At 44.7% G+C, this 11,124-nt stretch overlaps 1 protein-coding gene across 1 annotated transcript in view; it reads right to left on the bottom strand.

The window, feature by feature from the left end:
* Window positions 1–6,557: 6,557 nt before the first annotated feature.
* LOC102374022 (GTP cyclohydrolase 1-like) overlaps window positions 6,558–11,124 on the bottom strand; it is a 56,189-nt gene continuing 51,622 nt past the window's right edge. The window contains exon 9 of the mRNA XM_025206168.1: window positions 6,558–7,845. Coding sequence (XP_025061953.1) covers window positions 7,719–7,845 — 127 coding nt within the window. The 3' untranslated portion in view covers window positions 6,558–7,718. The remainder of the gene's footprint in view (window positions 7,846–11,124) is intronic.

Raw genomic sequence — 11,124 nt, 5'->3', positions numbered from 1 at the left:
CCTGCAGCCTGCTATTTACATTCTGCACTATCTGGTGCCACCCTTGCTAGCAAGATTTGAATAGCACGTCTCATGATGTTATAGATCTGGCAGCCACTTCCCTCCCTGCTTTCTACCCCACCTCACCCCCTCCTATTCCTGCCCCAAGCCCTGAGCCTGGCAAAGGGTCCTCTGCGTTCTGAAGTCCTGTCTGTATTTACAATGGGGCTTTCTTAAAGGTACTGCGCCCCTCTCTGGCCTCCTTCCTCTCAGCAATGGGGTTGGGGTCTTGTTACAGTATTAGGAACCTTTGGTTAACATTTGTTGCCAAGACATTATGCAAGAGAAAGCAAAAGAAAATCTGTGTTGACTTTTAATATGCCCTTCTCTGGGTTATTCCTTAGGGTTATGTAAGAAACTTGTAGAACCAGATTTTGTGGGATTAGCACATTCTCCAGTGCTGCTGAATTTCTATAGCATTGATGCTATTCATGCACTCAGTACTAGCGCTGGTGAGTGATCAAAGAGTCTAGGGTAACAGTAACAGCTTGACAGAGATTCTTAGGAGTAAAGACAGGATTAAATATAATGCGAAAAAATTATTACTCTGCATGCAGCAGCTAAGCCAATGATAACCCACTAGGATGCGTCCTTTTCCTTTATGTAATAGCCAGAATTTATGTCTATTTCATCCCAGCGGATCTCCTAGCACTGTACAAACTATATAGAAGCCTCGTTTCCCCTGCCGCGGAGCTGTTCTGTGGCGCACTGCATCACAGCAACACAACATGCCAGTTTAGGGCAGCAAGTGAAGGGCATCCAGTGACTAGGGCATATAGGCTGCTTTAATTTGTTCATTTATAAGAAAGATTTATTTTTCAGGGCAGATCCTGTCCCTTCAGCAATGAGAGGAAGTAGTTTGCACCTCTCCAATCCCAGGGGCCAATTGTTCAGTCCTTGGCATCGAGTCCAAACTATTCTGTCTTGTGCCCATGTCTGGTGGCCTCTGTGGGGCTTTGCAGGGATACAGAATTGTCAGAGCATAGGCCTGCCCCAGCCAACCACAGGTCTGGCCTGGGAAGGTGAGACCCAAGTTTGAGGCCCCCTTGCCATAAGTAATGCCTGACTATGGCCTGGTAGAAGCCAGGGTAGATTTGCACTTTACAAACTAAAGTATATAGAAGACACTGAAGCTCACTTCAACAGATGATGCAAAAAGATGTGCACAAAAGAGGAGACATTTGAATACAAAAGACAAAAGGGAGGAGGGAAGAGGTTAGGAGGGCAGTGCTGGGAGAGGGAAACAAACAAGCAATCAACTCATAGGAACAAAGGAATCTAAACCTAATCCAGGTAATGAGATCAGAATCATAGTCCCTGTTATGGCCTGATAGTCAGAGAAATGTAGGTTCAAACCCTCCATGAATAACGGGGGGCTAGAATCTGGGTCTGCTGCTTTCCAGACAAGTTCCCTGACCACTTAGCTGTGGGGGTTAAAAGACAGGAAGGGTTGCATCCGCCCCCTCATTTTTCCAGGACTTTCACTCAAGTACACACATCTGCCAGAGCCAGAGCAAAGGCTACAACCTGAGCTCAGTAGCCACCTGGTCGCTTGCATGTCTTCACTGTACAGGGAATAGGATCACAAGCTATGCATCAGTGCCAAAAATGGAAGTTATGCAGCTGGATAATTGCCATTTGGAAATGTAAAGAGAAATCAGATTCTAGTGTATTGACTCCATGTTTGTTGTTCTTCATGGCACGGTACAGCTTAGGACGCATTGCTGAGAATATTTAAAGAGTTGTGTAACTAGGGCAAGGGGGGACACCCAACCTGGGCACCAAATACAAAGTCTTTGCTGTGGCCCGGGAAGCCCTGTGCTGCCCTTGCCCAGCCACAGGAACCGGGCAGTGCAGCGCCACACCAATCAGTGTATCCAGGGGGCAAGAAGAATAGTGCTCCCTCTCCCAGGAGCATTTGCAGTAGTAGGGGAAGCTGCCTCTTCCTGGCCACAGGAGCCAGGCAGCACAATACCACACCAAGCAATGTATCTGGGGAAACTGGGGGTGAGTGGGGCAAGCAGAATAGTGCTCCCCCTTCCCCTGGGAGCCTTTTCCAGAGCAGGCACAGCCGTGCTCCCAAATTGTATGTACCGGGGAAAGGAAGTGAACAGGGCACCAGGATCCGCTCCACAGGGCTGCTGCTGAAGCTGATGCTATTGATACTGAGCAGCAGCTTGGGCAGGTAAGACTTCTCATCCCCTCTGCTGTGCCACCCTCCCCTCTCCTGCTCTACTGTGGTCAGCATACCCTCACCCCTCCCCTCTGCTCCAGGTGCTCAAGGAACTCACGATGCCTCTGTACTCAAATACTGGTTTGTACGAGTATTACTTTCATCCTTGTCCCAGTTGAGTTGTCATCTTTCCTGGTGTGAAATCTGCACTCCTTTATGACATGGCGATGAGCCTGTTTATATTATCTGATTTTGAAGACTAATAAACCTACAAGGAATCTAGAATGCTCTTGGGTATGTTACTGCTTAGTCACTGGGTCACAAGTTCAATGGCATACTAGAATATTGTAGAGAGGTTGTTAGCCATGTTAGCCTGAAGTCGGGCAGAAGGCAGGGTAAATTTGCACTTGATAGACTAAAATCAGAATACTATAAACACCTTTTACAAACATCATTGGTTCAGTGAGACAGCCGGGTATTGTTCTTCTCTGAACCAGAATACAGGAAGAGCCGGGGAGCAAAATGCACTTGAAATACAATTGCAGGATTTCTGCATTGCCACAGCATGGCTGTAAATAAAACAAGGCGAATTTTCTACTCAGCAAAAGTATCTTTGCAACTACAGTCAGCAGAACTGACACTGTCTGATTAAAGAGGTTACTGGCTCTTAGTAACAGAGCCAAGTGCTTCTCCCTGTGGGGGACTGCAAGTTGGTCTTTCGAGAACAATATTAGGATGCAGATCAGCCTGACCACTTCTGTTGCAACTGCACAAACATAGGAGCATAGAAATGCATTATCCATAACAGCCAATTTTTCACCTATTTTCAGTGACTGGGGGCTAAGGCTTGCTTAGCGAGCTGTAGCTGAGTACCTGTAAGGTGCTCATGTACTTTGTGACTCACTGAGGCCAACAGGGAGAATCTAGGCACACTGTGGATCATGACTGTCATCTCCTCAGAGCAGAGCGCAAGAAGCAAAGATGTGTTTGAGAGGCTCCTCAAACTGACATTTAAAATCCTGCCACCAATGCAAAGGAAAGGTAGGCACAATTCCCCTACCTAACTCTCTGACTACCATGAGGGATGACTTTCTTTTGGGGTTCACAAAAATATTTTTGAGGAGAAATTATTCTTTGCCTTTGGCATGGATCAGCTTGCGATCAGTGACTGATAGATTTTCACGTAAAACAGTGATGGGGCCAGATAAACCCCTTAGGGGGATATTTCTAGAACAGCTTTCCCATGGCAAGAAAGCCACAGAGGCCCTCATTCTCCATTTCCAGTGATGCAAGTTAAAGACTGATAAGATACTAATATGTATAAATCATAGTTTTCAGAAATAAATTACAAGCATTTCCAACAAATACACTTAATATGTGCTTGTTTGCCAACTGGCATTAGGAGAACAAAAAATTCTCTCTCTCCATTCCACCATATATATGCGCTTTTGTGTTTCTGACAAATCTATGCTGGGAAGTTTTGCTGGTGAACTTTCTGAGGTTTACTTCTCCATAGAGAACAGTGCGAGCAGAAATGAATTTATTGTTTTGCTGATAATACTCAACTTTACTTCTTTTACTCAAATCAAGAGTCTCCATTATCACTGCTTCCTCTACACCTGACTGAGAAAGAGTCATGTATTATTACTGAGCTTTGAATATGTAAGTAATAGGTGGACAGAAATGAAACAGACAGCTCAGCATTATCGTACATGAAGTATATCTATCTAGATATATATCTATCTATATATAATTTAAAGACTGTTACATGCATACATTCATTATAAAACAGAACACATTTTTTGTATATTGAATGTAACTAAGTATAACACAAACAAATACAGTAATATAGAGGACCAGAAATTATTTGAAAGCCCATGTGTTAATTTCTATTTCACTTTGCTCTTTAAACTGATTATGTAAATACTTTCAAAACCATGAACACTGTGTGCCAGTTCAGTATTCTCATATTTAGGTTTCTTCATTTTTATAAACACAGTTTTTTATAAAGCAGATATTTTAAAATATGGCCTTAAATCACAGGATCATAATTTGTTATGATCTGAATTTATGGGGTAATTGTATTTAACAAAAATTACCATGCAAGGTAAAAATGTATAAAAGTTATTGCATTGTACAGTACCATATCTTCCTACTGTATTTTGTTTCTTATCTTTCTGTTCTACTTATAGTATAAAAGTCAAGGCTCAAACTGAGGGGGAAGATCATAGTAATAACAACACTTAACACATAAATAGTTAATTTTCATCTTCAGAGAAGGGCAAACATGACTTTACCCTCACACCATCACTGTGAGGTAGGTAAGTAAGAAGCATTCAATCTATTTTTACAGAAAGGGAATGGAGGCTAAAAAAAAAAAAAACACTAAGAGAATTGGGATTAGAGCTGGTAGCTCCCAAGAGTGCACTTAGGCCTGTAGACAAACACTTCCTGTCTCTATGCCTTCTATTAGTGCAAAGTAATAAGTTTGATGTATGTGGGACAAAGGCAGACAAGAAGGACACTTTCACATGAACCCATGTAGCAAAGCAGTACAAGAAAAAAAGCCTCATACTATTTCCCCCACCCAGGAATCCTCTAATGCAGTTTCTCCAAAACATTTTCTATATCTGTGTTTATGGCATCAATGTTGAATGCTTTAAATTATACAGCTATTTTACCAATATGAAATTTTCTTCCCTCAGAGACTGTTTAATTTTTTAGCTTTGAATAAAGTTACCTGTAAACCAGTATTTATCAGTTCAACTTCCTGTTTATATTCATTTGGACAATTGCTGCTGTTATCCAAGTCTGCCAAAGATTAAGGCACATAGCAAGTTTTTGTATTTCAGAGTTTGGTCCTGGTGTAATAGTGTTACAATACATTTAGGTTATCTGCTTATGTGTTTCAAAATACATTTGTTTGGAAAAAAAAAAAAAAAAAAATGCAGCCCTTGTGAAACTGATGCTCCTAAAAAACAATCAAGGAATCAGGAGATGAGATGAACAGCTACCACTTTGCTAGGGCAAAAGAACTCCATCCCCCAAAAAACCAAAACAAAAAAACAAAAACAAAAAAAAAAAACCAAACATTTACAGAAAGCAAACTTTAAAACTCAAAAGTCCATGACCTGAGTCTGCCTATTCCTATTCATGTGAGTAATTTCTTACTCCAGAAGCAGTTTCCTTGTTTCCAATGGAATTAAGAGATTTTGGTGTTTACTGCCCCATGAATGATTCCACTTCAGTGGGAGTTAGAGGCCTAACTAGTTTGAGAATCAGAGCCTAACTGCACCATAAGGTACTATCCAACATGAATAAGAGTAACGGAATATGGCCCTCTAGTGTTGTATGATTATGATTTCCACGAGAAAATTCTATAGCTACACTTCTGTTGTGACTGGTTAATAATGCTGTGCAGCTTACTAAACAAACAGTGCCATTGCAAGAATAATGATAGTAACACTTGGATAAGAATTCAGCTGTCCTGCCTTATACAGACACTACAGTTCAATAGGGGCTGATCTTTTCCCTATTCAATGGTATTTGAAAAAAGTTATTTAATTCCAGAGATACAATTCTTGACTTACACTGCAGTGCCTAAAATTGTACCAGGACCTCAAAAAACACCAAAAACCCCCCAAACCTACTGTCATGCCACAGAAACCTCAGTGCTTTTTCTTGAGAAGAGACGAAAGAAAGGCTTTTAGGTTAGGGATAGAAATTACACATAAACTGGTATAAGTGATTGGAAACCAGTTCAAAACTGTAACACACCAGAAGTTCAGTGCACATAAACTACTTTCAAAATGGCCGAAACTGGTTTAAGATGAACCTGGATGGATGTAGTATCACTTACCTGATTTAGGTTAAATCAGTTTGTTAATTTCTATCCCAGATCCCCTCCAGATTCAAAATAACTTAGTCTCCCAGCATCCCAGGATGTTTTATACCTTCCCTGCAAACCCCACAAATGCCCCGCTGCAGGGTGGATGAGCTAGCCTTGACCCTCTACTCCTGCCAAGAAAGGAGGCAAGCTCTAGCAACCCTTGGCTTCTGGCTTGGGCCTCTGAAGCCATGTGGTTGTATTTCCAGAATGAAAAGTGAATGTCTGTTCACCTGCTTATCAGTTCTATCTATGCAGCTTAGACTAACCTGTGAAGACTGAATTGATTCAATCTCAGGCTTTTTGACTATCCGTACTTAGCCTTAGTGAGTTGGACTGCTGACCTAGCCATAAAACAAGATTCCTCTTGCAATGGAAGTGAGGTAGATCACTCACTACTGATGGAGCATTATTCCTATAGGGCAACAAGCCGCTGCAACTTGCTAAGATGTAATGAAATCCTACTGTTATGTAAAAACAGATCTAGCCCTTCTGGAAGAGTCCTTTAGGGTAGAAGAAAGGATCAGGAAATTCAAGTTTTTTTGGAAAGAGGGGGAAAGGGGAAGACAAAACAAGATATGCACAGCTTCATCCCAGTCTGATGCTGCTGTTGCTTCCAACCCTGCAGGAATCCTCTATAAAAATTGTGTTACAGTAATTTGGGACATAAAAGCATAGCTGGGTAGAAGAGAAACAGAATTTTAGGAAAAAAAAAACAAAAAAACAAACAAAAAAAAAAAAAATATTCCTCCTGCAGCATTCCCTTTATGCATATCCACGGGAATCTCATTCCGTTCTGTTCTGTGAAATTCTCTTGTGGTGGATGTTGGGATTAGCCAAGCCACAGCCTCATTGCTTCTCCAAACTATGCCCAGCTGTCTATGGCCTCCAAAGGGCATTCACTCAACAGTGGTTGCTAGAGTACAGTGGCACTCTGGTCATGCTGCTTCCATCTGGCAATTCTTCTGACTGCTCTCTGCACTAGGATCAAGAAGTGGTATGGCAGGGGCAGGTTTCACTAACTCAATGCTTCCCAGACTTTCCACTAGAGCAGGAGAATCCGTGTGGGATGTCTGTTGATTTTCATGCCTCTTTTTACTTCATATGAGTGACAAAGGAGAGGGGGTGAATATTGAATCAAAGTAACAGGATTACACCCCTCCAAGCTGTTTAGGTGCCTAACTCCCACTTAAGTATAAGGGGGTTAGGAGGCTTTGTGCCTAATTTTACCTTTCAATGGCTTTCTTTGTTGGAAGGCATGACTCTACCTCCAGCTAGAAAAATGTTATCAAGACACCATGCTATATTTGTTAGGAAACACCCTGAACCAGATCCACAAAGGTGTCTAGGTACCTACCTGATGAATCAATGGGAAGTCAGATGCCCAAATACCCTTTTGTCTTTTTTCCATTCAGGAAATACTAAAAGAAGTTCTTAGATCCTCTAGCAAATATTTTATGACATTACAAGGTGCTAATGAGAAGTGAGAAGCAAGCTGTAATACAGCTATTTCTAATACATGAACTCTGCAGACAGGCTCATATCACATATGGCAATTAATTTCTGGCAACTGGTTTTGCTTTTTGATCCAAACAACAATGAACTAAAATCTGTTTCCATTTAATTCTTGATCAGGGTGAGAAATTCTTCTCTGGATTTTGGATCCTCCCGCAAGACTCCAAGCATGGTGCTGGTGATGGTCCTGCTGTTCATTTTCTGAACCCCTCGCATAAGCATGCACATGTGTCTATAAGGCAATCAATCATAGAGTCACTCTTAGTTTGAATATGTTGAAAACCTGCACATCTGGAAAAATGGTTTTAATTATCATGACAGCATTATAAAGGAGTGATTCTCGACCTGGGTGATGCAGCACCCCAAGTTACATTGAGAGCCTTTCAAGTATGCCATATGGTGTCACTCAATCTGAGCTCTTTTAGGTGTGCAGAAAGGATACACAAGAGATACTTAAAGGTGTCAAATAGGAATAAGGTCAAAAGACATTCTGGTCTGTTATGGTCTTTGAGTTCTTTGCATAAGAAGAACTGTTCTATGATTTTATGTTAGGGAAAAACTGAATGAAAACTAAAAGCTGACATTTTCCAAGAAGTACCCAAAGGTTCGGGACAGACATTACATATAAACTAGTTTAAGTGATCAGAAACTGGTTTAAACCTCTAAGAGAACGGATGTTCAGTGCACATAAACCAGTTTGAAAGTGGCTGAAACCAGTTTGAGATAAACCTAGTTGAATGTAGTATCAGACTTGACTGGTTTGGGTCAAACTGGTTTATGCAATGTTTGTCCCAGGCCCCTTCCTGGTTTAACTTAAACCAGATTCCCCCGGCATCCCGGCATGCTCTCTGTGCTGGGCAGGGCTCTCTGCTCCACAGCAGGGCTGGCTCCTCCCCTCTGCTTCCTGGCTGGAGCTCTGGCAGAGACTGCAGGTGTCTGCCTGGCTTCCCCCTGCTATCCCTCTGCCTTACATAGACACTTCTTAGCATTAGCTAGCATAACCACATGCTGGCTACAGTCTGTGCTGTGGCAGACCGATTCCTTCCTTCCTTGGAAAAGTTGTTTAGAAGAGCTTGAACTAATGGAGAGAGGCTTTGTTTTCTGATAGCATGAGAAACACTGTGCTATCAACTGCCTGCTGAGCTGCTGGGACAGGAGTGGGCAAAATACAGTCTGTGGGGCCCCTAAAAGATTTCAAAAATTAGTATTTATCTGTCTTTGGTTCCTGTCAAAAGTGACAGGAACCAGGGACAGTGGGACCCAAGGGAAACCCGGTGGGCTCCCGCAACAGCAGGGCCTGCCCAGCCCTGCCAGAAGCCCCAGCAGGGACCATGTGGCTGCATGGGTAAGGAAGGGGGGGGACGGGGGGGACTGCGGGCATGGAAGGAGCCTGGAAAAGAGGCCCCTCTCCCGCCCCATGGCCGGCGCTCCCTGCTGCAGCTGCTTGCAGCCTGTGCAGGGTTATCCTGAGCAGGCACAGGCAGCAACAGGCAGGCTGCAAATGGCTGCAGTGTGGGGCGCCAGCCACGAGGTGGGGGAGAGGCCAGTTTTCCCCACACTCAGCACCAACATGTAACCTGCTCCCATAGACAGCCTGGGCCCCACACCAGCTCTGGGCTCGCTCATCAGGGCTACGCCATGGCAGCAGCAGCTGCAGCACTCCTGCTTGCCGTGCCAGGCAGCGTTTGCTGCTGCTGCCTGCCCGTAACTCGTTTGCTGGGCAGCAGGTCCTTCCCTGTTGGGGAGCAGGGTGTTGGGGCTGCACTGCACTGGTGCCGGCCCTGAGACATTGATCCCAAGATGGTGACCAGGGGATGGGGCACCTGTCAAGGGGCGGGGCTACTCATGCCACAGCTTTCCAAACTGCTACTCATTCCACAGCTTTCCAAACTGGGTAAGCGGCCCTCTGCCTGAAATAATTGCCCGCCCCTGTGCTAGGAGGTGCGGGGTGGGGGACCGCCCAAGGGGTTACCATCCCAATGAGAATCAAAGGGGGCAAGAGTGCTCAAAAGCCCCCCTGGCTCAAAGGCATTCAGGAACACCTGAAAGCCAAAAAAGAGGCCTACACCCAGTGGAAGGAAGGGCTATCACCAAAGAGAAGCATGCCTCCATTGCTCAGGTTTGTAGTGCAGCTATTAGGAAAGCCAAGGCAGATATGGAACTAAGGCTAGCATCAAGGACAACAAAGAGTCCTTTTTTAAATACATAGGGAGTATGAAGAAAGCACCGGGTAATGTGGGGCCCCTGCGGGATACACTTGGCAATCTGGTGGTTGCACCAGAGGAAAACGCAGATCTTGTTAACAATTTCTTTGCCTCCATTTTTTTTTCCTGTAGGAACCGGGACTCCCCCACTGAGATTCAGGACAGACTCAGGAAAGGCTCCACCAGGCCTAGGGTCAGGGAGGACCGAGTTAGGGAACTTCTGGAGGGGCTGGACGTGTTCAAATCAGCAGGTCCAGATGCTCTCCACCCCAGGGTTCTGAGGGAATTGGCAGGGGTTATCGCGGGACCGCGGGGGGGGAGCTGCAGGTAGATCCGCATCCTGGTGAGCAAAAAGGGACAACACCAAAATATATAGGCATATAGAATTTGCTTGTATAGGCAACTATAGGCCAGTTAGTCTTTCTTCAATCCTGGGGAAGCTCTTTGAGAAGATTATCCAGGAGCACATCTGGGAAGGACCAGCAGGGGGGACAATGCTCAGGGGCAACCAGCATGGGTTCATTAGGGGCAGGTCCTGTCAGACCAACAGGATTACCTTCTACGATCAGGTCACAAAATTATTGGACGTAGGTGTCGTGGTGGATGTAGTCTTTCTGGACTTTAGGAAGCCCTTTGACACTGTAGTCCACCCCACCCCACGGTCATTAAAAAGCTAGGCGACTGTGGCATTGATGACTACACAGTCAGATGGGTTGCAAATTGGCTGAGGGGCTGCACCCAGAGAGTGGTGGTGGACGGGTTATATTCGACCTGGAGGGATGTGGGCAGTGGAGTACCCCAGGGCGCAGTCCTTGGGTCTGCGCTGTTCAGCATCTTTATTAGCTACTTGGATGAGGGAGTGAAAAGCACCCTGTTCAAATTCGCTGATGACACCAAGATTTGGGGTGAGGTGGGCACGCTAGAAGGGAGGGACAGGATACAGCTGGACCTGGACAGGATACAGGGGTGGGCAAATGAGAATAGGATGGGATTCAGTACTGACAAGTGCAGGGTACTGCACTTGGGCAGCACACCTATAGACTGGGGAACTCCCTTCTCGAAAGCACAGTGGCAGAAAGAGATCTTGGAGTCATTATCGATTCCAAGATGAACATGGGCCACCAATGTGAAGACGCAGTCAGTAAGGCCAACCGCACCTTGTCATGCATCCACAGATGCATCACAAGCACGACCAAGGAGGCGATCCTCCTCCTCTATGCGACACTGGTCAGGTCACAGTTGGAGTACTGCATCCAGTTCTGGATGCTGCACTTCAGGAGAGATGTGGACAGCATCGAGAGTGTCCA

Source organism: Alligator sinensis, unplaced genomic scaffold (assembly GCF_000455745.1).
Source record: "Alligator sinensis unplaced genomic scaffold, ASM45574v1 scaffold131_1, whole genome shotgun sequence".
Classification (NCBI taxonomy): domain Eukaryota; kingdom Metazoa; phylum Chordata; order Crocodylia; family Alligatoridae; genus Alligator; species Alligator sinensis.
Note: the sequence above shows the minus strand (reverse complement) of the source record. Positions and strands in the feature narration are given on the sequence as shown.